The 27,292-nt window shown below is 43.1% G+C and overlaps 1 protein-coding gene across 2 annotated transcripts in view; it reads right to left on the bottom strand.

The window, feature by feature from the left end:
• SLC6A11 (solute carrier family 6 member 11) overlaps nucleotides 1-27,292 on the bottom strand; it is an 88,538-nt gene that overhangs the window by 6,088 nt on the left and 55,158 nt on the right. For both annotated transcript variants that reach the window (XM_058845342.1, XM_058845344.1), the window contains exons 8-11: nucleotides 9,445-9,548; nucleotides 4,278-4,402; nucleotides 2,521-2,633; nucleotides 1,132-1,269 (exon numbers count right to left, since the gene is read on the bottom strand). In XM_058845342.1, coding sequence (XP_058701325.1) covers nucleotides 1,132-1,269; nucleotides 2,521-2,633; nucleotides 4,278-4,402; nucleotides 9,445-9,548 — 480 coding nt within the window. The remainder of the gene's footprint in view (nucleotides 1-1,131; nucleotides 1,270-2,520; nucleotides 2,634-4,277; nucleotides 4,403-9,444; nucleotides 9,549-27,292) is intronic.

Below are 27,292 nucleotides of genomic sequence, written 5' to 3'. Positions count from 1 at the left end.
TTATTTCTCACAAAGAAAAGGAAATAAGAATCATCCAATCAATAACATTGTGGGTAAAATAATTAAAATTATATGGATAATATTAAACTTTTTATGTGAGACAATCATTTATCACATCACATTAATATTGAAAGAATGAGGAGGAGGAGGAGTTCACAAGTGAGCATTTCAATGAAAAGGGATTCTAAAGAAGGAAAGAGGGGCTTGAGATGAGCCCTCGGTTGGAATTTAATGTTTTTTGGGGAGCTCATGAGATCCATTACATCTCAGACAACTTTCTGCAGATGGAAGACAATCCAAAAATAGGAAGAAACCTAAATTTCTACTGCAAAGTCATCATGGTGAGGCTCAGCAAATACCTGAGCAAAGTGCAGATTTAGAAATCAACCTAGACAGGAAAAGGTAAGGACAACAAAACTCCTGCAAGGATATTCCTGCAGTTTGAAGAACTTGTTTCCCCTTCACTCTTCAGATTTATATTTCTTTTAGCCTGTATATCTTGATAATAAGAGATAATCTTCTCAGTATTCTGCTCAACACAAGCTCTGTGGAGGGGTTATTCCAAGATTTCCCATTTTACATAGCAAAGATGATTTATTTCACTGAGAATAAGAATGGTTGCAGGTAAATATAAAGTATATAAGTATAAAAAAATCTGTTTGATGCATTTTTTCACACAGAGCATCGAATCTCCTATCAGAGAGGGAGATTTGATTAGTGTAATTAAATATTAATGGTCCACTTTCTAGATTATTCCAAATTGGAGGGGACACAAAAACTTTTGCTCAAAACCAAAGATGGTTTAATTTTCTCTTTTCACTTCATCCTTATTGTTTTTTCCATCCAAAAACCACAATCAGTGTGTGTGGTTGGCTGGTGCAGAGTAGCTGGAATTTCCTTGGCTGTGCTGTGTATTTTTGATTATTTTATTTGTGTATTTTTGACATTTCCTGAGCTCAGCCGATAAAACGAGGCCGCTTTTCCCATTTCAGACAGAAGCTGACAACAGTCTCTCGAGTATTTTGTTGTCACGTTCCTGACAGGGAAATTTGTCTGTGGCAAAGATTCTTGTGCTTTATCTGTTGTGATTTCAAGCACAAACTCTTTTCCTCTGAGCCAGGCAGCTCTCACCTCAGTTAACATGATGAGGCCGAGGAAGTAGGACACGATGGAGAGGCCGAGGATGAGCAGCTCCCTCCTGTAGCCCCTGCGGAACACCTTGGGGTACATGTCCACCACAGCTGTCACGATGCTCTCCACACACACAAACTGCAACAGAGGACAGCAAAGATCCACTGAAATCTGCTGCTGGGATTGGGATTTGCCACCTAAGACTGAATTTCCTCCTGTGTTCTCATCACAGAGGGTCGGTGATCCCCGGGGACGCCCCGTAAGCAGAAACTCAAACTGAAAGGAAAATCTCCCAGTGGAAAAGTCCAAAGTTATGGATTTCCACCAAACCCAAACAGTTGGATTCTCTGATATCATCCCAGATTGCATTTGCCCTGTAGCAGGTGGATTAAATGAAAAGGAAACCTTTCAAATGTGGCTGGAATGAGAGTTAAATAACGTACAAAACCTTCGTGGGATCATGTCACTGCAGGCACTTTTGCCAATTTTTCCATGCATCCTCCAACCTGCTACAGGAGCAGCAGGCTTTGGGGGAAGTTCTCTCCATGAAGAGAGAAGTTCCCCAGAGCTGTTGAGTGCCCAAGCCAGGAATTCTAAGAAAGGAGGGCAGGAACATGTTCAGCATCTTTAAACATCAAAAAAAATCAAAAAGCCTGAGCTTCTGACTCAGGGCTCTGCAGCAAAGTTTCTAAAACAGGGCCCAAAATAGACATTGGAATAGTCAAGAGCAAAATCCAGGAACTGCTCACTTAAAAAAAAAAAAAAAAAAAAAAAAGACTTAAGAACCTGTTAGATCATTAAAAAGAGTGGTTATTAAAACATTAAGTTTAATGATTGGAAATGTCATGCAGAACAAGCACTGCTGAGCTTTAGAATCATAAATTTTCTGAACCCAGTCATGCCAAGGGCTGAGCTGCATGCTAAAACACCCAGGCACGTCACATTCCTCTTCAAGCAGCTTTTGCAATTTTTACAGTCACACGGGGACAACGACTTTTGTGCTGCCCCTTTGCTGCAGGCTATGGCTGCACATTCCTTGCTATGGTATCTTGCAGTAAAAATACACCATAGGAAATTACATTATCACTATCTGATATTCAGCTTCAAAATTCAGTGCAAAGTGCTTTAAAAACAGGCTGGTATTTTACTGAAGTGTGGATTTTAATCAGCCCTGCTGAAGTTCAGACTGATTTCCGTGTTAATAATGAAAGCTGGAGTTGGGCTGAACCAGCCCTTGCAGTGAATCATGAAGGGATATCCAGCATCACAACTAAGATTTAAAATAGCAAAGAATTAAGTTAGGGTTCAGTCTTTCACCAGGCTGTTTAGGTGTGATTTCCACCTGTTGGGGAGCTAGAAAATATCACTGAAATGGGTTTTGTTCCCTACCTGACTGTCCAAGCCCAGGAAGATGAGCATCATGAAGAACAGAGCTGCCCACAGAGGAGACAGAGGCATCATGGTGACAGCTTTAGGGTAAGCAATGAATGCAAGTCCTGGTCCTGGAAAGGAATAAAGAAATGCAAAGTTTATATTTGTGTGGGAGTTTGAGATGGAGCTCAGCTCCTCCAGAGCAGCCTGAGCTGTGGGAGAACAGCATTGCTGACACCAAACTGTGCCTGTGGCTGAGCAGGGCTCACTCAGCATCACTTACCAGATGTTTTATCTGGACACACCCATTTTCTCACTTTTCCTCTCCTGCTCCCTTCCCCAGCCCACCGTGGAAACTGGGTGAGTGAGCAGAGTGTGGATGCTCAGCTGCTGCTCAGGGTCAGCCCACCACAACCTGATTCTTCTGTCACGACACAGAAGAGGAACTAAACCTGAGACTGAGCACCTTGACAAACTCTACCTCTCTCACAGTCTAACAGCTGGTGATGAGGCTGATCAGAAATGGCACAGCCCTGCCTGCATCCTGGCCAAAGGATGCTCAACTTCTGTTCAGACCTCCCAGTGCTTTATGTTCCCCTTGTTTTGTGTGGATGTGCAGCACTGCAAACATCCCTGAATAAATCATAGCAGCTGCTCCTGTGATTGCCTTATATCATTTAGAAACATATCCTGGAATCTTTATTTTTTCTCTAACCTGGTGCAAGGCAGATGCTGGTTCCCATCCTGCTCTGTGGTTTTGGGTGCTGCTGCTGCTCCTGTGTGACATTGGCTACATATTTAGAGAAATCTTCAAAATAGAACATTTTTGTAACAGCACTGATAACTTCTCAAATCTGCTAAGAAATCTTCTCACCTTGCTCATGTCTTTCTGGTTTTATTTATCAGCTGCTTTTTATGAAGCCAGCCAGCTTTCAAAGCAGGGGCACAAAGGCCCTCTCCCAGGCAATAAAGAAGAACCCTGTGCTCCTGCTGCAATAATTTCAGTGTCACACACTGCTGCTTCTTTCTTTGTTTAGAACAGCATTTACAAGCTCCTATAATGAAGTGCAACCCCGTTGTATTGAGGGATTTAAGAAAAGATAAATATTTTCCATGAGAGCATCAGTGAAACCCTGCTTGTGTTGCAGTTTTCCTGGGATTAACTCCACAACAGTAATTTCTGCTCCTCAACAGCTCACCATTGCATTGGGCTTTTTTTCTGGGCAGCCTCCTGTTCTTTTTTCTTCTGCTTGAGGATGTTACAGCCACAAAGGTGTGGAGTAACTTCCATTGGATGCCCAGCTCCAATGGTGTTTGTGGATGGTTCATTTTTCATAAATCTGAGCCTGTGTGCCTGCCTGGTTTCTCATTTTAACAGCTGCAGCTTTTTTTCTTTAATATCCTTTCTCATTTATTTTGTTTTTTCCAGAAGGAACAAATATTTGTGGATTTCAGTCTGTCTCATTGAAAGAAGGTGGGGTGCAGGTGAGGATTAACACTCACAACTCAGTTTATCTGCTAAACAACATTCTGGAGGCTCAGCTGGAGTAAATTTGTGTTGCAGGGGCTCTTGGAATTCATATACTTGCTTCTATGCACAGCAGCATTGATAATTTTCACACACAAATGTGTGGCCACAAAAATAGTTCAGAACTCTTCCTGCAGCAGTTATTCCATTGAGTCATCCCATCCACAGGCCATGGCACAGACTGTGAACCCTGCCCACATCATCTGGGCACTTTTTGTTAACTCAGAAATCTGCTTTTGGAACTTACCCGATTCTGCAACTTCTGCAATGGGCACGCCTTGTTCATAAGCCATAAATCCAAGAACTGAAAAGATAGCAAAACCAGCAACAAAGCTTGTGCCACTGTTCAAGCAGCAGAGCATGATGCAGTCTCTGAAAATATAAATAAAAAACACTGCAGTTGATCTCCAGAGCTGGGCTTTCTTTCATCCATTGAGCCAGAGGATTGACAGAACCCTGGGCTGCAGGAATGGAGAGCAAGTTTTTCATTAGCAGTAAGGTCCCAACTCATTATTAATTATTCCTGAGAGCCACCAGGAATTAGCACGTGCAGGAGGACACCAGCAGAATATCCTTGCTTGTCTTTTAACTGCTGGAGTTGCAAAGCTGGTGCAAGTCACTTGCTGTTTTCCAATAAAATCTTTAAAAAACATGTAAAACTATGTAAAGCATGTAATAATCGTTAAGAACAATACACACACACATATATGTATATATATGTATATAATATTATATACATATATACATATAATATATAATATTATATACATATATATGTATATAATTATATATGTGCTATTAGATTCCAGAGGATATGAACTTATTAATAAACTCTATAAAAATGGTAACATTTTTTTTCCTGGGGGAAGAAAAAAAATAAATCCTGTTGTCGCATCTTATCTCCTTCTATCCCTGTTAGAGAACATTGGTAAAATATATCCATGCAAAATACAGCTGCAGTTTGGTTTCTAGACATGTTTGAGAGGCTGTGGGAATGAAAAGCATTGTACATAGTCTGGAAGTGTGTGCATGGCTAAAAAAGTGTCTGAAAAGAGGCCAAGGCAGTGCAGGGACAGAGATCTCTCAGGCAGACACATCCCACACCTAAACCAAGGCAAGGACAAGGCCAAGGTGAAGAAAGATTTCTCTTCCCAGAATGGAAATGTCATAAGAGAATCAGTTTAAAGAAAGGGAAGGTCCTCTTGCAGCAAGGTGTGATTTCCCCCAGAGCCCAGGGAAATATTGCTGTTCCTGCTGCTCTGACAGCTCTCCAGGCGTGACAGATGATGAGGCACTGATGGTTTGTGCTGACAGTCACTCCTTGAAGAGTGTTTGCCACAGAGACAGCTGTGTACTTGAGAAAGCAATAATCTAACCCAGATGTTTGAGGTAAATTAGGGTTCTAACCCACTGAAACACAGGGCAAGCCTGCCTCGAGCCCATCCCTTAATCTGCTTTATCCCCATCTCACTGTGGCTCTGAAGCAACCAATAAGAAGAAAGCACCCTGTAAAATCCAGCAGGTTCTGAATTCACAGCTTCAGTTATTCAGTAGAGGATCACATCTTTGTCACAGATTTGTGAGACAATTCCTACTTCAAAGTCTTGGCAATTATTCCCTCAAAATTTCTCTGCTAATCTCCCTGCTTTGCTGTTTAATACTTTTATCCTGTGACGTCATCCCATCAGTTTTTGGAGCTCAAAGTGAGGTGAGCAGTTCCAGCACCTCGTTCCTTCACTGATGAGCTCTGCAGTGTCTCCTCCAGGTGTCCAAAGCTCTTCTGCCAGCCCTGGGACTCACCTGAGCACATTCCCCTGGCAGGGAGCACCCTGACATTCCTCAGCTGCAAAACCCAGGCTCAGCTCAGCCTCTGGGCCATGGGAGGCTTTGGCTCCCCCTCATCACCTCAGCTTCATTTCAAATATTAATTTGGGAAAGTTTTATCACAATTGCAGAGTAAAAATAATCTCTGTGGCACAACATCTATGAATTGCTAAGATGTGCCCAGCTATGAAAAATTAATGTTCCCATTTGTAGTGGAGACTCGGACAAGTGCAGTGATGTCCACACTTCTTCCATGCCTGGACTCTCTCTAACACTGTTCATTTGCAGTGAAATACTTGCTGAAAATATAAATTCCAACCTTTATTTATTTGCTTTTCATGTTAAATTATCCCAGCCCAGGCCAGTTCTACACTTTGGACACCTTAAATCAAAATGGCAATCCAAAATAAAGGACTGAGGAGCACAGAGGCCTTTGTGCTTTGCAGAGATACAAAAGAATGAAATATCAGCCCCTTCCTGACCTTCCCAGTGAATTTCAGCTCTAAAGAGCTCTGGGGGGACTCTCACCCCACCTCTCTCACCTCAGGAAGTGGTGAGTCAATAGTGAGAAATTAAAATGGAGTGTGATGAAACCCTGTGGATAAGAGAGGTCACAAAGATGAATTTTCCAGTCCTCTGGGGGAAAAAGGGAGATCCTGCAGGGGTGGATGCAGCCAGATGATGCCTCCACTGGGCACAGGCTGGTCTCTTCAGGGAAGATTTGGTTTAGGTAATTCCCTGCTTCAGATGCAGTCTGAAGATGATGTTTCCTTCTGAGGAATGCTGTGGCACAGGATATTTGAGATCTGCTGGTTCCTGAGGGGGAGATAAGGGCTGGAGCCCCTGGCAGGGTTTGCTGCTCCCTCCTGAAGCAGGGACAGAGCCCAGCTGGAGAATCCCACACAACAAGAGGATCTCCCCTCTCAGGGAAGTCACAGCACCATGGTCCAAACCATCTGCAGGATAAGTACACATTTCTCCAAGGAAAGGGGAAAAGGGGGATTTTCACCCCCTCCAGCCACTGAGGTCCCTGTTCTTTTCAGATAACACCACCCCAGCTGAATCATTTCACACCCAGGCAGGCAGAGACTGAACACAGCTTCTCTGAGGACCCTCATGAAAATATAACCTCCAATTTCCCTTCCCTTGGCCTTGCAGGAATTCTACCAAACCCCCAGCTCCTGGCTTTTATCCCACAGGCAGAAGTAACCTGTAGCTCAGGGGGGTTTTTCTGCTATGGGAAGAGAAACTGGAAAGTGGATCTGGATCTATTGATTGTGAAACCAATGAGTTTTAAACACAAGTGCTCAGGAACCATCGAAAGGACAACGTGAATTTTTTATGTGCACCCTTGGCAGGAGGACATCAGAGCCTGACTGAAGCCCAGACTGATTTCAAGTGAAAGGAAAACTTCAAATTTTTATGAAAACTTCACATTCTTCCAAATTAAACTCCTGCCAATCACCTGAATAATTCAAGATGTGCATCACTTCTCTCCCTGCCTGTCAGGCAGGACACTTCTGAAGATTCATGCTGCCTTCCTTGAGGAGCTTCTCTGAGCCCACAGAGCCCCTGGCATCCCTCCAGGACCTTCCCTGCCTTTATGGATTCCTCAAGACCCAATTGAGAAATTCCCATTTCTCTTCTCCTACTAGACTCGAAACTTGGCAAAGGACAAATCTTCAGGTCTTGAAAGTTTTGTCCATGTGTGAAATCACTCCTTTATCTCCTGCTCCACAGTGGGAACAGGGGAGCTGACGCTGAGCTTGTACCTGGGAATGGATTTGGGATTCTGAGCTGGATAAAAAGCCCAGGAAACATCAGTACACCTGTGTGTTATCCCTGTGGGGAAACACTGCCAGGGCTTCCAGCTTCTCAGAGGAGTCACTTGGGACACAAACTCAGCACATCCAGGGAGGAGCTGCTTTTGTTTTCCAATGAAAGATACATAAGGATGATAAAAAATTCCTATTCAAGGACATAAAGTCACTTTTGCAATTCATTTACCACATTAATGAATTAAATCAGGTTTAAATCTTAAATTCACCAGGCCCACGTGCAGCTCAGACTTTCCCATTTCCCACTGAAATACCTCTTGCCATTATTTTCAACTGCAATTTTCCCTTAGGGAAGAAAAACTGGAGTAAAACAGAGCAGAAGATGTCGATGTTATGATCAGACTGTGGGGATTGCAGGAGGAAAACCCCCAGCTTGATTTAATTTTTTTAAAAGTGCTGGTTAGAATATAGAATTGTGGTTTTCACATCAGAGCTCTGCCCAGCTTTGCCACATTCTGCACTCCACTGCTGTCCTGCCCCTTCCCTCAGACTTGTTAAAAATCACACCTCAGGACACAGTGACATCTCTGTCCTAGCTGGGAACTTTGGGAAACATTTTGTGAGGGGAATTGTGGAGTTTGGATGGAGTAAAAGGTGTTTGGCTGCAGCCTCCTCCTCAGCACCTTCAGAGCAGAGTTTTACCAGCTGAGCTCTGGGGTCAGGGGGAAGGAAAAAAATCCATAAATGCAAATTCCTGCTTTTTGTAGTGGGTTACAAAACCTCAGGAAAAGCATTCCTGGGCTCCTTGTGGCACTGACAGCTTCTAGCTGGGATACAACTGGGAAGAAATAGAAATAAAACTGAAGAAGGGAGGAAAGGAGGGGAGGCTTTGCTAAAGTGTCACCTGTGCTAATTAGGGGAAAGGTTCATTACCAGCAGCTCTGAGGGCCGTAGGGGACTCACACCACCTTCTGCAGCAAAACATTTTGTCTTGCTAAGACATGGAAAGAAGGAGCATTTCCTCAAACTGCCTCCTGAACTCTCCAAGTAAAACTGCAATTTAGAATTTAAATAAATTTTGGGGGTTTGGGGTTGTTTGTTTTTGATATTCTTTTGCTTTTGGATTGTGTTATTTCCTTTAGAGGAAAATGAAACTTTAGTTCTCTGTCTGGAGATCTTAATGGAGTCACTACAACCAAACTGTCCTTGTAGGAATTTTAGGGAAATTAATTCAATAACTGTGGATTCCAGAAGAAAAGAGTAGGGTTCATATACCAGTAATGTGGAAAGGGGGTTTTGTGCAAATCATGTCTCTCCTATCCCATTGACTCAGGAGAGATTAAAACCTCCTGAAGTCATTGGCAATTCCCTCCTTGGGGATATGGAGATAAGCCATGAAATGCTGCCCATTCCCTCTGGGTTGGGGCCTGCAAACTTCCCAAAAAAAATGGGGAGAAGTGGCAGTCAGAGCACACACCAAACTGGGGTGATGTGTAATAACAATTTTTGGTAGTACTTTTTAAAAAGCAGCTTAAGTAATGCACACACATTCAATTATACCAGCCTGAAATCCTGTATTTTTCCATGCAGTTCTGTGTGTACTGAGGGGCTGTGGAAGACTCAGATTTGACCAAAAGAGATGAAAACACCACATTTTGGAGCAGACTTCCTCTGAAGCAGTTCCGAGAAACATTACAGATCTCTGTCCCACTAAAACACCTGTGTGTGCTTCTGGTTATCCATGGGAAAAGAGAAAGGGAAGTGATTCCAAATTCCACCCCAAGAGCAGAATTGCAGTGTGGAAGGTGTTACCTGTAGCAGTTGTTGTTGTAGTTGTTGTAACTCCCCAGGGCTGTCAGGCACCCCAAGCAGATGGCGTAGGAGAAAAAGATCTGTGTGCCAGCATCCACCCACACCTGGAGACAGAGAACAGGGAGAGCTCAGGAAACCAGCCAGGAGAAATCACCCTCCTGCAAAATATTGGCTGCAAACCTGCACAGGAAGCTCTGCAGGTTAAGAGGGTCTGGCAAAGCTTATACAAATCACAACCTTAAAAAAAAATCTCTCTGAGAGGGAAATTCCCCTCCCCATCCCAGCTGGTCTTTACAGGCTCAGCCTGATGTAGAAAGGGAGACAGAATTCCTAGAGAAGAACCTCACCCATTACATTCATTAATTGTTTTTGTATAGTTTTGCTAATTGCAGCCTAAATAGGATCACCTGCATTTATCTCACTCCCATTGGACAGTTACTTATTCAAATTTAAAAATTTAGTGTGAATAAATGCTCTAAAGACAAAATGTGCCATTCCTTGATAGTACATAAACTAAGCTGGGGAAAGGAGGGATAACTTATCCAAGGAAAGGATGTTTTTAGCAAAATTTAATGGATCCAACAGGCACAAAGTTATAGTTCTGGTCTCTGTACAATTAACAAGGTTGGTAGAGTTTAACGAGTCAGTAGCTTTATAATGTCATTGTGGGAACATTTATATCCTAAAGTGATGCAAAGGATTTTAAATCAGAGGAAAGGAAAAGGAAGCATGAGTTGACACAGTGAGATTCATCTCCTCAGAGCAACCTCAGAACACTAATGAGCAGGTTCCTTTTCCTTTAAAGCAATTTATTTCACTTGACCAGTGTGGGTGTGTTCCCACTGGAGCTGAAGGTACCCCTTGATGTCCTGGTTTTAACCTGAGGATGATGTGGAGTACCCAAACCCACACAGCTGCAATCCAGTAAAATCCTGTTCCTGTTTTCCTGGGATAAATGATCTCTTGAAGTCCTTTGTTAAAGCAGAGTGACCAAAACACCAAACCCTGAGTGATAATCAGAGGCAGTGACTGTGCAGCCATTCCCTGCTGGAGCTGGAGCCAGGGAAGAGAACAATCTCAGGACTAATAACAACCATCAAATCCTCCTAAACATGCAAGGGGGATGTGTTTGTTTTACATCTGATCAAGTGAGACCTTGCTCTCTGGAGTTGTTGAGTGTTTCTGTTTAGAAATAACATTAGGATCACATTTGATTTACATCAGAGCCTTAAAGGGTTTCGTTGCTGTCACCCCGAATAAGACACAGCTGGTTACATCCCAGAGCTTCAGCACTGCTGAGGAAAGGCTGCACACAGAGAGGTTTTTGACAGACAGGCTGTTTAACAAGACTGGAAGCTCCCAAAAAGCTGTGAGGAGCGTGGCTCAGCTGAGAACACCCCGTCTGCTGGGGCCCTGACAAAAGCTGGGAAACTGGATCAGCGCACGGATCCTTCCCTTCCCGGCCTCCCAGAGCTGCAGGGAAGCCAGAGGAGCAGCTGCCCTTCCTGCTGGCCACAGCTCTGATCATCCCTGGAACACCAGTCCTGCTGGAAATGGGAGCTGTGCTGGAAGGGAGCAGCTCCAGAGCTGCTGGAGCAGAGAGCAGAGAGCACATCCCTCTGGAGCTCCTGTGCCCAGACAGAACAGCAAACCCCGGCCACAAGAGATGCTCTTTCCTTCAAAGGAAACAAAGGCTGTGACATCCCACAGGGATTCAGACTAAAATGTGGCAAGCACTCTATGAGAACACTTCTGCAAGGAAACATTGACAGATTCTCTAAAACTGGAACCAGACTGAAGAGTGTTTTTGTTGCACTCTGTGACATCAGTCTAGAAATTCCCTCAGAACTTAGGGTTGATGTTTAGATAGGAATGGAGAAGCAATTTTATTTGCTGAATGGAATAATACAATCTGTATTATATATGGAATTACACAGTCTGTATAGCTTCTTTTGGCTTGTATAATCAGAGCACAAGTGACATTTAATTTGTCCAGGTTTCTAAAATGGCAAAAAGCAATCAGCAAAGTGGCAAACAGGAACACAAATTTAGAAACCCCAGGTAGATTTTCTGTGGCTGAAAAAATGCCAGAGCTGGACTAACCCTGGTGCATCCTGCCAGCCATGCCAACACTTTAAAGCCTTGAAGGTGACATTTCAGCTCATTTTCCATCTCCTCACCCCAACAGCCAGGGACCATCTGACATTTAGCCTCAGACTGCAGCACTCAGTTCGTGGCTGGAGAATTTGGTGAAGTCTCAAATTGTTCATTAGTCGGTGTCACCTCAATTTGGTCACTCACAAAGGGCACTCAGGGGAAGTTGTTCCCATTCCAGCTTCTAAAGGGTACAGGTGGGCTCCTGTAGACACCAATCCCAAATCCAGGTGCCACCCACCCTGCCCACACCACAAAACCACTCTGGGATTATTTCTGAGAGTGCTGAGTCTGGCTTTAAGCAGAAGTTGTTGCCCTTTCCGTGCAGAACAATGACATTCTGAAGAGCAGGGACACCTGGGGCAGCAGCTGGGACAAAAGAGGACATTTGTCTGAAAGGTGACACAACTCAACATTTTCCTGCCATGAGTGAAGTCCAGAGGACAGGACCTGCACCACAGAGCACCCTGTTGGTGCTTTATGAACTTTGGACCTTGAAAACCCTTAGGTCAGTGATAATTAATTACATTTAGCACTCAAACTTAGGATTGGAACTGTTTTATAGTTTCTGTCAGCTCCTACCTTAAAGGATGGAACCAGACTTTTTTCTCTTTTTTCATCTCATAGAAAACGTTGCCATGCCGAAACAAGATTAAAATTAAAGCACAAAACATTGATAATTAACCCTAATATTTGAAAAATCACATTTTTCAAAGGACAGAACCTTATAAAACAGCAAAAGGAGCATTTTCTATTAAAAATGGAAAGTGCTGCTTTGCAACACCCAGCTCTCAAGCCTGGCAATGCCCCCGTTTTATGTCTGTCTGGGTAACCTCAATTTGGCCTTCTTGTGGCAGGTCTGGGACACAATCCCCATTCCCATGAGTGTTTTCTCAGCCCAGGGAGATGAATTGAGCTGGCCAAACACAGGATGCTGCTGTCTGGAGGATGCCTTGCCTCCTTTGTGGCTCATGCAATGAAAGCAGGATAAGGAAGAAAGAAGAGGGATGTGCTGTAGTGCAGACAACAGAACCCTGCTCTGGAGAATTAGGTTCTTTTCATGTCCCTGCCATAAAGTTTCTATGGGATGTTATGTCCATAAATCACTCCAAGCAACCTTTTCTCACATGTTCCTTGACTTGGCTGTCCCCTAATGAGTGTCCAAAGCAAAGGACAAAGTTACTGAGCACTCACTGCTGCAGAAAAAGTGAATTAAAGTCACTTCTTGAACAACTGAAAAAAACCACACTCTAACAAACCAACTTCAAATTGAAAATCCCCAGAAGAGTGACAGCCCCTTGTTTTAGTTTCATTATAAATGTCTTTCTGGAAGTAAGATGGGGTCATGCCATACACTGAAAATAAAATAAATGAGGTGTCTGAAGCACATGGCCAGTGCAGAAATAAGTCTCTTGGCAAGGCTGAGTTATTTATTTTTGTGATGATCAAGCCTTCTGCAGTGAATTTAGAGGGCCAAGCAAGGAGGGATAAAACAAAATATTGCATAACTGTCCTGAGCTGAGCTCTGATCAAAGCAGAGACCTCGGGGACAACCTGTGATGTGCTGATGTTGATTATTTCCATCATGGATGGAATAAAAAACAACAATGCTCACCTGTAGGAATATCTCAAATTCCAGGGGTTTCTCTAACTTTGTACCTTCCCTGTACTTTCTGTGCTCTCTGGATGTCTTTTGAACAAGCTACAGTGCAGCTGTTATGAAATCTCTCTGTGGATGCAGGAAGCATCTCCCAGGACACTCTGACTTTAACTGGCACTTCCTCCAAGAATGAATAACTCAAACATTTTTTGTAGCTGTGTAAAAAAAAACCACAACATGGTGTAAAATTGTTCCATGTCTGGGCAACACAGGAAAATCAGGCAGCTATTTTCACTCTGATCCTTCCAAAAGATAGGCAGGGCTTTTTACAAAAAGAAAAATATATTCTGTTGGCACCTGAGGAGGTTCATTTTGCAGCCCAGGGGCTGATGAGCAGCACCCCTCGTGTGGGTAAAGCAGCACACACATCCCCCCTTCCCTTATTGCAGCATTCTAAATCCCATTTCACAGGTTTCTCAGGGAAATAAAATGAAATATTGGTTTTCTGTCTGTCCCTGGCCTTTCCTACAGCTGTGTTTGCTTCCTGGAGAACTCCTGTCAAAATCAAAGGCATTAATTTGAGATTGAAGCCCAAGCACTTGCTGGAATCTGCATCCCAGGGGTTTGGCATCATAAATATCCACTTTTTTTTTCTCATTCTTAAGGGTGAGGTTGAGCACCAAAGCTCAAAGCATCCTTAATTCCAGAGTGTTAATGACAATCCCATCATGAAGCACTGCCTGAGAATATGGGAGACCAGTTACAACCTGTGCTTGCTCTTTAAAACATGATGTTCCAAATGTTGACAGTCATTTATTTCCCATTTTGTTATCAGAGAACGAGCAATCACTCCAGGTTTTCTTTTAATTTAAATTATTCATTACTTTTTGATGAATCTCAGCAGTGTTTGTATTTTAAAGAGAAGTTTGCCTTCGGTTTCAAATGAGAATTTTAAAAATAAAGCCGTGGCTGTTGGGAGATAATAAATGAAATTTCAAGGTTAGGGCATAGAATAACTGCAGAATTTTATCACAAATGCCTGAATAAAATGAGCTGTTGCCAGATAGGTTTAGGTGTGACAGGAGTGCAGGAAACCATCAAAATGTGAGGTCTTGACCTTGAGGTAACACCTGCACTTAAGGAGTGAGCCCATCAGACATGGGGCAATTAGCAACAGGTTTAATTAGGAGCACTAATGGAAGCTCCTGGAGAATCAAAGCGTTTCAGAAGTACCTGCCAGACCTCTCCCTAACAAAGGCTTCCTTCCTCTCCTCTGGATAGAGGTGGGACAGGTTCAGGGAGCCTTTGGCAGCTCCAAGCACTGCTCAGAATAATTTCTGACATCAACTATAGGAAACCCCCAAAATAAATGCTAAGAAAATAAATAGGATTTAAAAAAATGCAGTTTCTAATAGGTTTGGGAAGAAGGCAAAGTCCCAATTTCAGTCTGTGCTTTCATCTCCAGTATCCTGGGAAGTTCTTTCCCGTCAGTGGATCATTCAAGCTGCTTTCAGTGGAGCACCTGACTGGGAGGAACTGGGATTGAAAACCAGGGGGAATTTCTGTTTTCACCCCACAGAAAACATGAAGTGCTTGTGCTGTGACCCTTCCCAAAAATTCAGAGAAACAGATCCCACCAGGGTGTTCTGACCTTGCTGAAGTTCCCCACACAGGGAGCTTTAATATTTTCTATTTACAGCACTCCTTCTTCCAGTCTTAGATCCCAGGTCTCTCTAATAAAGGGCAATTTTATCCCCCAGATGAACTTTTGGTGACACCAGGGAACTAAGAATTGTTCTGCTGTAATATGCAATGAAAACAATCTTTCCCTAAGTTGCATTTTATTACACTCCTCTGCTACAAGTATATCTTTATGTATATATATTAATGTATATATAGGTATATAAAATAGGTAGTAGTGGAGGACTGAGCACTTTACCTCTGATTTTATTCCAATAAAGTGATTTTTTTCCTGGCTTTTTCATTCTAAAGAAGGTTCAGCCACATCACAGCCTCCTCTATTGGGCCTGCTGTGGCAGCAGTGGGGAGTGTGGGATGAGAAACAGGCTGCACACACTGGGAGGGAGGCAGGAGAGCCACACCTGGGCTGCTGCTGTTAACTTCCCATGTTCCTCAAGCTGCAAAATGTTCTGTGTTGGCAGGACACCCCCAGGAGGGCAGGCAGAGGGGCAGTTTGGGTGCTGTCAGTGCAGAATGTTTGGTGAGATGGATGGAGCAGGGGCTGAGGAGCAGGAAGGTGCAGCGCCTTCGGATTCTGCACAAAGCCCAAAATCACTGCCAGCCACCCAGACCCCTGGGCAAAGGCAGGGAAAATAAAGAGAACCGGTTTGCATTTATTCTCCAGTCACTCTCTTGCAATCAAGTGAAATTTTTTCTTAAATAGCAGCGAGCACAGAAATCAGCTGAGTGTCTGGGCTGTGCAGCTGCCAAAATAAGGAATTCAGAGGTCAAGGTTCTGTTCTATTTGCAAAACAACCCAAACACTTGGAGGATGCAGACGTTCAAAGGGAATAAATCCATTCCTTGCATGCATCCTGCTGTTCCCTGACTAGCAGTACACTGATTATATCTCATTCCTATTGATCCTGCAGGCACAATCAAACAGGGAACAATAAACTTTATTATCTTCATTTTCCCACATTGTCAACACAGTTTTTTTACCTGTGTAGTTTTTCATATTTGACTAAAATATAGTCAAGTATGAAAAATTATTTGACTATAAAATAATCTTGGTATATGTTTGCTTTTTTTTTTAAAAAAAAACACTACACATATTCCAAACAGAGTTAATTTAAAAGATATTTTGTGCTTCAAAATCAGACAAAGGGAGTTCTTTCATTAAATTAAATCAGTTAATCCCTGGGGTCCCAATGAAAACCTTTTTGCTGAGTATGAAAATACAGTTTTGGAACTAGAAACTACAGTTTTTGGAACTGGAATCTTGGAACGCTCAGTGAGTAAAACAGGCTGTTATAATACAATTTTAAAGCAGAATATTACTTTAGCTACAGACAGAGATTAAAGCTCTGAGAATTTTTAGGATGTTCTTTACAATAAGTGACTCTGGATGTCGCTGCCTCAACAGATACAATCTCTGATACAACTTCTGATATATTTATTTTCCAATGAATATAGCCCTTTAAAAGTCAGCTTTCAGTGTTTTATCCTCTCTGCATTATTGAGCCTCTGCTAGGAGGGTGAATGTAGGAAAATAAGGATATAAATCAGACTATCCACTGAGGATGTGCCTCGGGCTGCTCGAAGTGGCAGCGCTGTGACAGCCATTGATGTAAAAGTGTTTGGTGTGATGTTGGCCAAGCGAAGCTCAGCTGCTCCAGGCTCCTCCAGATGGCAAGAACAGCACAAAAATATCCCTCACTTATCTCCAAGCAGCCTCAGCTCCAAGGAGTTGTGGCTGAGGGCAAAGCTGGGGTGCCTGGCTGGAGAAAATAAAGGAAAAAAACCCACTGGATCCAAGCAGGCTGGCACCAACCATGTTATTTAATAGAAATCAGCTCTTCAGCCCCTGTCCCCAAATGCCTTCTTGGAAAAAGAAACAAAACAAAAAATTATCTCTCCCAACTCAGTGGGAAATGCCATTAAATGGGGAACTAAACCCAAACAAAATATGAGTTGTGCATTGTGGGGAAGCAGCAACAGAACTGGTGCGTTTTGGACTCAGGAGTGAGTTTGTGTGTGAAGTTTACTACCCAGGGCTCCCTAAACAACACAGCCTCTGAAAGCAGAGCCTTCATTAGAGCAGCAAAACACCACTTAAACGGCCAGGCAGAAAATGGCTGAATTAAGCTCTTTTTCCCTCTCTTTAATGGTAGTGATTCTCAAAAGATTCAAAGTAGGTTAGGGGAAGAATAAAACAGCTATGTTTCTAGTGTCTACCTGACAACAGCTTTTGTAGGGGTGAATAATTACATGAAAATCACTTCCTTTCCACCTCTCTTTGGGGTTTCTGTGGGTTGCTAGGCAGTCTCTCTGCTACCTTCTGCTAATGTCACTTCCAGAGGGCTGAATACAGTAAATTCATTGGGAGAATGGAAACTCGGGAGAAGAAGGACCTAAATACTCGGAGTTTTGTTTATTCATTGGTGCCTTTGGAGCCCAGCACTATAGCTGGGATCACTTTACAGGTATTGAAATGCTAATTTCCCCAGGGGCTGCTGTCAGCCAAGTACCACCCAGTTAAAATGGGACAGGACCTTCTTCCACACTGGAGCCACACCAGTTGCATGTTCCTGTGGCAGCATCCAGTGTGGAAAATCAAGTGCTGGAGCAAAGCGGGCTGAGGATCCTTCTGGGATTTACAGGAGCAATTCTCTTCCTCCCTCTCACTGCTTTTCCATGAGTGAAACATTCCTACAGTCCTCAATCCAAAATGCTGGGCTGTCTTGGTTGCCTTGGTGTGATTCCAAGAGGAGCAGCCACAAGGAGCAGTTGGACTTCCCTGAGTAAATCAGGAGGGGTCACAGAGAGGAGGGGGCAGAAAATCCTGGCACAGGTTCCCAGGGGATCTGGGGCTGCCCCTGGGTCCCTGGCAGTGCCCAAGGCCAGGCTGGGTGGGATTTTGGAGCAACCTGGGACAGTGGAAAGTGTCCTGCTCATGGCAGGGGTGGCACTGGGTGATCCTTTCCAACTCAAACCACTCCATGATTGCGCAGAGGTTAAAAAAAACAATAAACTTTATCCAAATATCCCTCTCCACTGCAGAGAAAAGTGGGGCTGGAATGCTCCTCCAGAGGGCAGGGATGAGTGGCTGTGGGAAGAGCAGCAACCAAAGCCAGAGCAGGGTTCTGAGAGGTCCAGCAGGGTCTTGGATTTCCATTTTCAGTCTCCTGAGCCTGTGATTCTCTTCACGATTCTCTTTGGTTCTGGCCTTATCTGTTCTCATCCTCAAAGTTACCTGACTCAGCCTGGCACAACAGGAGACAGGGAAATCCAGAGGCTTTGAATTCACCTCCCTGTCAGCATTTGCTGAAGGCAGGATTCAACTCCCTTGGAATATATATCAACTTTCCATTAATTTAGTTCTGGAGCATATGGAAGGAGATACCTGGTGGTATAAGGTACACAGAATATCCCAGAGATATTATCCATATGAAATCATTTCTATCCTTCTGATAATGTGATTTGGTGGGGGGGAAAAGGCATCTGGAACAATTTTGTGCCTGAGTGATAGGAAAGAAAAATTGTCTTCAGTGGATTGGTAGGAGACATCTTTAGAAAGGTATTGATATTTAATCACAATATCTCCTTTTAAAAGGTATTGATAAGAGGCAAAGTATCATTAAATCCCAGTATCTCTTGGCAGCAGCACCTTTTTCTGCACTTATTAATTTCTCTTAAGTGAGAAGTTCAGGGCAGGAGGATGCTCTGCATTGTTCTTCTGGGATGTTCTTGGGAGTGGAAAATCATGCCAGCCTCTGGGAAGGTAAAACCACTGAGCATCCCCATGGTCCAGCGTGCTGGAGAGGCCTCTTGCCTCAAAAACATCAAAACTTCTCCCTTCTCCTACACTTTCACTACATAAAGCTTCAGGCATTTGGAAAAAAAGAACTTTTCTTTTTCATTCTGTGTATGGTCTGGAAAAAGCACAAAGAATAACCCTTGCCTTTCCTCCTCTTTCCACATTTCATATATTTCTATGTATATTTCATATATTTTCAGTGTCCCAGAGACACCAGAATTTAGCAAGTCTTTTAGGCAGCCTGTTAATGTCATTTCCTATAAATGATAAATAAAGATGCTCTATTTTTTAAAATAAATGCAGGAAGTGCAGTCACCTGATTTTTAAAATGAGGGTGTTGATTAGAGTTCCACTTTACTGAACCACTACCAACAAGTGCTCTCAGGATGAGACATTTGGCAGCTCCCACATCAACCAGAATGCACTCACGGGGGTTTCAAAATATTTACACTTAATTCAGCTGAAGGCATTGATGGGAGGGATGACCCTGGGTAATTTCTGCACTGCTCTGAATCCAAATCAAGATGGTTTTAGGGGTTTTTTTCTTCAAATATTCTGTTTGTGTTACATTTGCCAGAAAGCAGGGCTCTGGGGTAGGTTTGGCTTTTAGGTTTTTGGGGGGATGCAGGAGATTTAGCAAAGGCAGTGGGGTTCCATCATTTCAAAATATCCAAGTTCTACTACAGACCTGCCCAATTGTAATATCCCAGTGACAAAAACCCTTCTCCAGTGGCTTTTTAATTAACTCCTCTTACTCTCTTCAGTTTCTCCTTCCCCATCCCTGAAGCCTGAGGAACACTGGAGACACCAAACACAGCATCCAGCCCTGACATTTGAAGTATTTGCAAAGGGGAAATGTCCTGGTTTTGATCATTACTCAAAGATTTCATTCAGAAATGAAGAGGAAGCTGTACTTGGGTTATATAACACCGGGTGAAATGTTATTTAATCTAATTTCTTTCAAAATAATAATAATTCTCCAGGATTCGTTTTAAGCCACCTGAAGAATACTTATCTATAAATTACATCTCTAATAAAGGATCTAAAAAGAACAGCTCAAAACAGAAGAAAATAGAGTTCTAGAAGCATGAGGATAGTTTGATCTTTAATTCTTCCTTTCATTGACAACAGCCTAAACCTTGTATAAATATCTGATACCAAGAGCTCCTCCCACAGTGAGTCCAGGACTGCTGCCTGTAGGACAAACCCTCTGCACCAGCAAAGAAGGTCACACCCCAAAAGCATCGTTTTCCCCCAAAACACTGCAGTTCCCTCCTGTTGGAGTCTGAGATACAGACTGTGTGCCCTTGTTTCTAATACTTAGTTCTAGGATTCAAAGAAACACTGAATTTCATATAATATGAAATTCATGAGCATGTTTTCATGGTGATACATGAGAACAAATGTTAAAGTTAGATAAAAAAAGTGTAAGTGTGTAGATTAGAAAGTTTCTTAAATCACTGAGTGAAAAAGTAGTTTAGAGAACAGGAGACAAGATGGAGGATTTAGGGTGTTGTCCCTTGTCCTTCTTCTTTCTTCTTCATGTTCTTCTCCTGGGGGTTTTTGGGTAGTAGTAAGGGATTGGGTAAAAAATGCCTCAGGGCAGCACACAGGTGTTGGGTCATTGGGTCACTAAGAAAAATAATTTAGTTGGCATCTGTTAATTGGGTAAATGGACATATAAAAGACCTTGAAAAAGATCTTTGTGAGTCATTTTACCCTTTTCTATCATAGTGCACACAGCTCCTTGTACCTTGTAATGCTGATAAGAAAAGAATAAACAACTGAGACCAAACAAGAGAAAACTGCCTCCCTCTCACCAATCTTCAGTTCAAAGGGAAAAAGAACCTAACCCAAAAGTCCTTAACGAGACACCCTCCCTTCAGAGGAACTTATTTTCTCGCTGTGTCTCATATGAGGAATGAAAACAGCTCCATTGGGGTTTTTCCTGCTCTTCAGGAATCCCCAGTGATTTTCAGCGAGCCCTGAAGATCCCAGATCACTTCAGGTCCTGAAGGTGCTGCTGAGCTCCATATTTCACCTCAAACATCTTTAATGTCCAATTCATCAGATGTCTCTGAGTAAGGCAAACTTCCATTTAGCACTGTGCACTTTTAAAAAACAGAGAAAAGGATGCTCAGAAAATAATCTGCTGCCTCACTACTGAATGCCTAAAAATTTTGCATTTTTGCATTTCAAATAGGTGAAGATTCTGCAATGTTAGGGCACAAAATTCAAAGGAGATTTTCCCATTCCAGGAGCCTGGATTTTACCTTGCTAGATTTTTGCAGAATTGGAATCCATGAAAACAAGAAATGCAACTAAAAGGCTGCTTTATTGGCTTCTTTTTCTTGCAGAAATATTTCTTAGGCTAAATCAAATACATGAAGAGTTAATATATAAATATATTCTACTACTCTAATGTAGTATTTGGCAAATTATGGGCTTGAGGATACAATATGAAGAGTAAAAATTGAAAAAAACCCAAAAAAAACTAAAAAACCCACTCATCTCCTACATTATAAAGACCTTAAAATTGAGCTGGGTTGGAATAATCAAATGTATGCTATAAATACTCATCTAAATAAAAAACAGCCTGCAGGAATATATTTAAATTTTCCAAGCAGTAAATCAAAGTTTGTCTCAGCAAAGCTTATCTGTGTTCATTAGAGCTTTGTTCCCCTCAGAAATCCCTTAGAGGACAAAACAATTCCCTGACTGCAAAGGAACCCTGAAGGTGGCAGTGGGGTATTAGGCCAGATGGAGAAAATATGGAAAAATAAACTTCTGCAGAGGCTCTCCCCTTGGATAAACTGTCAGAGAGACAGAGAATTTCCCTGCTAAGATCCCTGCATGACCTTAGGTCACTCGAGGTGTGCAACAAACACCTCATAACTCCTGATAAAAAGAACATTCCTGTACTGGATGGTTTTGTCAAGGGATATCTGAGAGGGGTTGGGTTTTGCATACCAATAATTCTGATTTTTCCCCATGTTGCATGTGCAGAGAGCTCTAACACCTCCACTTAATTCCTTGGATGAGGATGTGTCAGGCCCCAGCAATCCAGGGCGAGACCAGCCCCGGTGGAAAGAGCTCTCCTAAAACGTGCCCTTCATGGTTACACATTTGTTTTCTTGTTTGTTTGTTCTCGCATTTTCTACAGCAGCAGCTCCTGCACTAAAGGCTGTTTGGGGCAGTAAAAATTTCATTCCCACCTTCTCAGATCAGATCCCTCCCTCAGTCATTCCTCATAGGGCTTGGGGGAGCTGGGGTTGTTTATCCTGGAGAAGAGGAGGCTCAGAGGTGACTTTAGCACTCTCTAGAGCTCCCTGAAAGGAAGGTGTGGGCAGGTGGGGATGGTCTCTTTCTCCAGCAGCACTGATAGAACCAGAGGACACAGCCTCAAGCTGCACCAAGGGCAAAATAGGCTGGATATTAGGAAAAAGTTTTTCACAGGAAGGGTGATAAAGCACTGGAATGGTCTGCCCAGAGTGGTGGTGGTGGAGTCACCATCCCTGGATGTGTTAAAAAAAGACTGGACGTGGCACTCAGTGCCATGGTTTAGGTGAGGTGTTAGGGCTGGGTTGGACTCGATGGTCTTGGAGGTCTCTTCCAACCCAGTGATTCTGTGAATTCTATTAATTCTGTGAATTCTGTGATTCTGTGAATTCTGTGATTCTGTGATTCTGTGATTCTGTGATTCTGTGAATTCTGTGATTCTGTGAATTCTGTGATTCTGTGAATTCTGTGATTCTGTGAATTCTGTGATTTGTGGTTCTGTGATTCTGTGAATTCTGTGATTCTGTGAATTCTGTGATTCTGTGATTCTGTGAATTCTGTGATTCTGTGATTCTGTGAATTCTGTGATTCTGTGATTCTGGGATCTCTGTGATTCTGTGATTCTGTGGATTCTGTGATTCTGTGATTATGTGATTCTGTGAATTCTGTGATTCTGTGATTCTGTGAATTCTGTGATTCTGTGGATTCTGTGATTCTGTGATTCTGTGAATTCTGTGGATTCTGTGATTATGTGATTCTGTGATTCTGTGAACTCTGTGATTATGTGATTCTGTGATTCTGGGATTCTGTGATTCTGTGATTCTGTGATTCTGTGAATTCTGTGATTCTGTGATTCTGTGAATTCTGTGATTCTGTGATTCTGTGGATTCTGTGATTCTGTGAATTCTGTGATTCTGTGGATTCTGTGATTCTGTGATTCTGTGAATTCTGTGGATTCTGTGATTATGTGATTCTGTGATTCTGTGAACTCTGTGATTATGTGATTCTGTGATTCTGGGATTCTGTGATTCTGTGATTCTGTGATTCTGTGAATTCTGTGAATTCTGTGATTCTGTGATTCTGTGATTCTGTGATTCTGTGATTCTGTGATTATGTGATTCTGTGAATTCTGTGATTCTGTGATTCTGTGAATTCTGTGATTCTGTGAATTCTGTGATTCTGTGAATTCTGTGAATTCTGTGATTCTGTGATTCTGTGAATTCTGTGATTCTGTGGTTCCTCCGTGCTGGGGAAGATGTCATTGATGCTGAGTTGTTTTTCCTGCCTGCAGTTTGTGCTCACACACCTCTGCTGTCAGAGCCTGCAGGCAGCAGGTGATGCTGAGGAGATCTCTGTGTCTCCTGCCTCCATGGAAAGCAGAGGAACACTGAGGAAACACTCCCCAGAGCGCAGCTCCCAGCTCCAGCTGCCACCACAAACAACCCAAGCCCGAAGGCGATCGGAGCTGGATTTGGCCCTGCCTGGAGGGCAGGAACAGATTTCCCTTCTCAGCTACCCTGGCACAGTGCCCTGGGTGGGCACCTCCACACTGGAGCCTGGCCCAGCTGCTGGAACGGTGCCACTGGCAGCTGCATCCCGAAAATTAAGAAACCAATGGAGTTTCTATAGTGCTACCAGTGCAGAATTCACCTCTCTCTCTCTCCACAGCCTGTGCCTTCTGTGCCTTCTAGACTTGGAATTGGAACCAGGACAAAAGCTGCTGGTAAAGCTTAGAAACTGCAAACAAAAAAAGATAACCCCCCCCCAAGAGAGATTCTTGTTCCTAAGGGTTTTTTTAAGTGGTCAGCAGCCACGTGGTAGAAGGTGAAGGAAGTCTGGCTTTATATTCAAAAACACTTCGGAAAAATCTGTCACCAAAAGCTCTTTAGAAACTTGAGCAATTGTGGTTTAAGAAAGTCACTGCTGGAAAAATCTCCAGGGAACGACCTCCTGGAAGGTCCATGGGGACTGGCTGACCATGAGCCAACAGTGTGCCCTGGAGCAAAGAGCAGCAGCTCCCGGGCTGAGGATGAGGATGAGGATGAGTTACCAGCACCCTGAGGGAGGTGGGGCATCCCTTTCCTCTGCCAAACACCACAAATTCAGTGCTGGGATCCCAGCTCATCTTGAGAAATGTGAAAGGTTTGAGAGGCTGAGCGAGCTGGGACTGCACAGGTTAGAGGAGGGAAGACTTGGGATTATTGAATGTAAATAAATGTGTATAAATAAATACCTGAGGGGAGGCAGTAAAGCACAGGGAATCACTGCCTTCTCAGAGGTGCTGATAGAAAGACAGAGGCCCAAACTGAAGCACAGCAAATCTCATTTAAATTGAAGAAAATCTTATGGAGAGAGTAATAAAACCCTGGAACAGGCTGCCCAGAGAGAGCTCATGGAGCCACCTTCCTTGGAGAGCTGAGAAGCTGACTGGACGTGGTCTTTGGTGGGCTTTGCAGTGCTGGCTTTATGGTTGGACTCAAAGATTTTAAAGGTCTTTTCCAACCCAAGTGATGCTGGGGTTGTTCTGACTGAACCTGCTTTGGGGGGTTCTATTCAAACAGGATTTTTCTGACCCGCTGTCACTGGCTTTGCTTTAATTTACATTTTAATTTACAGCAGGGACACAGAGACTGCCCCAGCAGGGTGGACACCCCAGGACAGGGAACCCCCCAGTGAAAGCTGGACAGAAACCAGCCAGAACCCCAAGTTAAATCTGGACTCTTGTGTTTAGCACTTCACAATTGGCCCATCCGTAATTAATTGAATTAATTGATACTTTCAGCCTCCCACATCCTCCAGCAGCGAGCTCCACCATTTAGTCATTCATTGTGTGAAAAAGCACATTCTTTTGTATTTTTCTAAACCCACTACATCTCCATTTTTATAGACTTTTGCCAAAGCCAAGGCAGGGTTCCAGGAGGACCTCCTGAGTTCCTGGCTGAGTGCCACCCAAACAGGGAATGGAGTCAGTGGAATCAGGAGGGCTGAGCTCCAGTTCCAGGTTTGACAGTGTGTAAAAGCTTTTTTTCTATTTTTTTTTTTTTTTGCCTTTTTTTGCCAGAAAAAACCCCACAGTGACTTTTGGGTGTATAGTGCCCTACACTGCTATTTAATGGGCATCACAAATAAATACAAATCATTGAACAGCCACTCCAAATACTCAATTTTCTACAATATCACCAAAACCGTGGCCCAGCTTCCAGTTATTAACCACTAAGTAACTCTATTTGATTTATTTAAAAAACTCAATTTATTGCCTAAAGACCAAGAGGAAAAAAGGGAAAATGTTTTTAATCCAACATAAACGCCTCTAAAAAATCTGTCAACTAAACCCAATGTTTAATAAACCCATTAAAGAGGCCAAGTGACAACTTCTGACCCACCATTGTGTCACACAAAGAAAAATTTAATTGAAGGCAGCACTGATTTCATGCTGCCCACAGAACAGTCTAAACATTGCCCTTCACAAGCAGAATAAAAACTGAGTGCTTAGGCAGAATGAATACTGAGGACACAATTAAAAGTTAATTATCTTTCCTAAAGTAACCTCAAAATAGAGAAATGAAATCTGGGGCAACACATTGCTTCAAATATTAGTAGCAACAATATGGGTCAACAATTCAAAAGGACAGACAAGGAAGTATTTCATTTTATTCTAATTTAATCCCATTTCAGTCACTCAGCCTTCCTCCAAGCCACTGATGTGGATAATCCCATGCTAACTCAGCAAAAAGGGGCCCAGAAAACGATGAAAACCCATAAAGTTAACTCAGAGCATTAACCACCTTATTAAAACATCCTTTTTCATTTGAGAACCTGCTTTTTCTGCTTGATAAGATTTAACAGAATGGAAAGGATTGAAATTACTATCAAGAAAAGGACTAAAACAGTTTTTTCAGTTTAGCTACGAGGGATACTTATTTAGCTATAAATACACAGCAAAAACATGCTCCAGTGCATGTCACACACTGTGATATTAAATTATTATATAAATCAATTATTATTATAAATAAATTATTGCCAAGACCAGATGTTTGGGGAAGGATTACAGCAACACATCCCAGCTTTAATCTAGGCAGTTCAAATGCATCCCAATCCGAGTGGCTGGAGCACAGTGCCATGGGAATGCTCCCCAAAGGTGCCTTCTCTTCCCAGAGTCCCAGCACCTCTCCTCCCCTGCCACACGCCCTGCCTGGGGTCACAACGGGTCAAGGACACCTGGAGGAGCAGCCAGGGATGGGAAACCAATAAATGTGTGCAAACACCACGTAGGGGTGGATGGATGTGTCACCCCTGAGCGCAGCAAACCCAAACGAGCTCCACCATCACTCATCTCCCTCAGTCAGAACAATTCCAGGGAGAGCAGTAGGAATCCACCCAGGCCACCTCACCACTAAACCCTCAGCAGATCGATTCTGCAGCAGCACAAGCAGTGAGTTGTTCCAGAATCCATTGAAATGTAGGTCACAAAACCTTATAAATTTATTTACTGCAGCCTCAAAGACTCCAAAATCACAAGCACAAACTCCTTTTTTTTCTTAGCCTCTTCCTAGAATTCCACCAATGATAAAGTATCGAGCAAGCAGCGATCACTAACTTTGGCATTGCACAGAAGTGTAGAATAATTCAATTAGCTTTAAATCCATTTCTCCCCATCCTCCCAGCTCATGTGGCAGGAGTTCCACAAGCACAGCCACCGAGGGTGTGGGACCACAAGGCCCAGGAAGGAATTTGGGGTGGCACCTGTGGAGAACCAGGGATTCTGTGGCGGGAGGAACACGAGGCCAGCTCGGAGTGCCAGGGCAGCCCTGCAGAGATGATAACTCGGGCTGGCCCAGCTGCCTCTGCCCCAGAGTTAATTGCTGCTGAATGCTGGCTGGAATTTGCTTGGAACCAAACGCAGAGCTTGGCACCCAGCCAGGATTATGTGCCAAGAATCTCTGAGATTACTCCAGCAAGCTCAGAGCAACAATTTGTCCCATCAAGCTCTGATTTTAAGATTTTTTTTTATTATTTTTTTGAAGAGGAGTTTGGGAATTGTGGTTTTTCTCAGTTTCCAGGCACTGAGAGTCTCCCTGATGGTTTAGGGAATTTCACATTCATGGGTGAGGAGCTACTGACAGCACCCAGGCAGAAAAGTCAAAATGAGCTCCCCAGATAATTTTTATAAATAAATATAGGGAGGGATCAAAAAAGACAAAGCAATAAAGCAAATTTGGTTTAGACCTTCAGGCACAAGGCTGTGTTCTCTTCCCTGTGACAGATTTGTCTGGATGAAGTTAATTAGGAAAACAAACAAAGCACTGCTGATCTCC

Source organism: Poecile atricapillus, chromosome 9 (assembly GCF_030490865.1).
Source record: "Poecile atricapillus isolate bPoeAtr1 chromosome 9, bPoeAtr1.hap1, whole genome shotgun sequence".
Classification (NCBI taxonomy): Eukaryota; Metazoa; Chordata; class Aves; order Passeriformes; family Paridae; genus Poecile; species Poecile atricapillus.
This window is presented reverse-complemented; position numbering and strand designations above follow the sequence as displayed.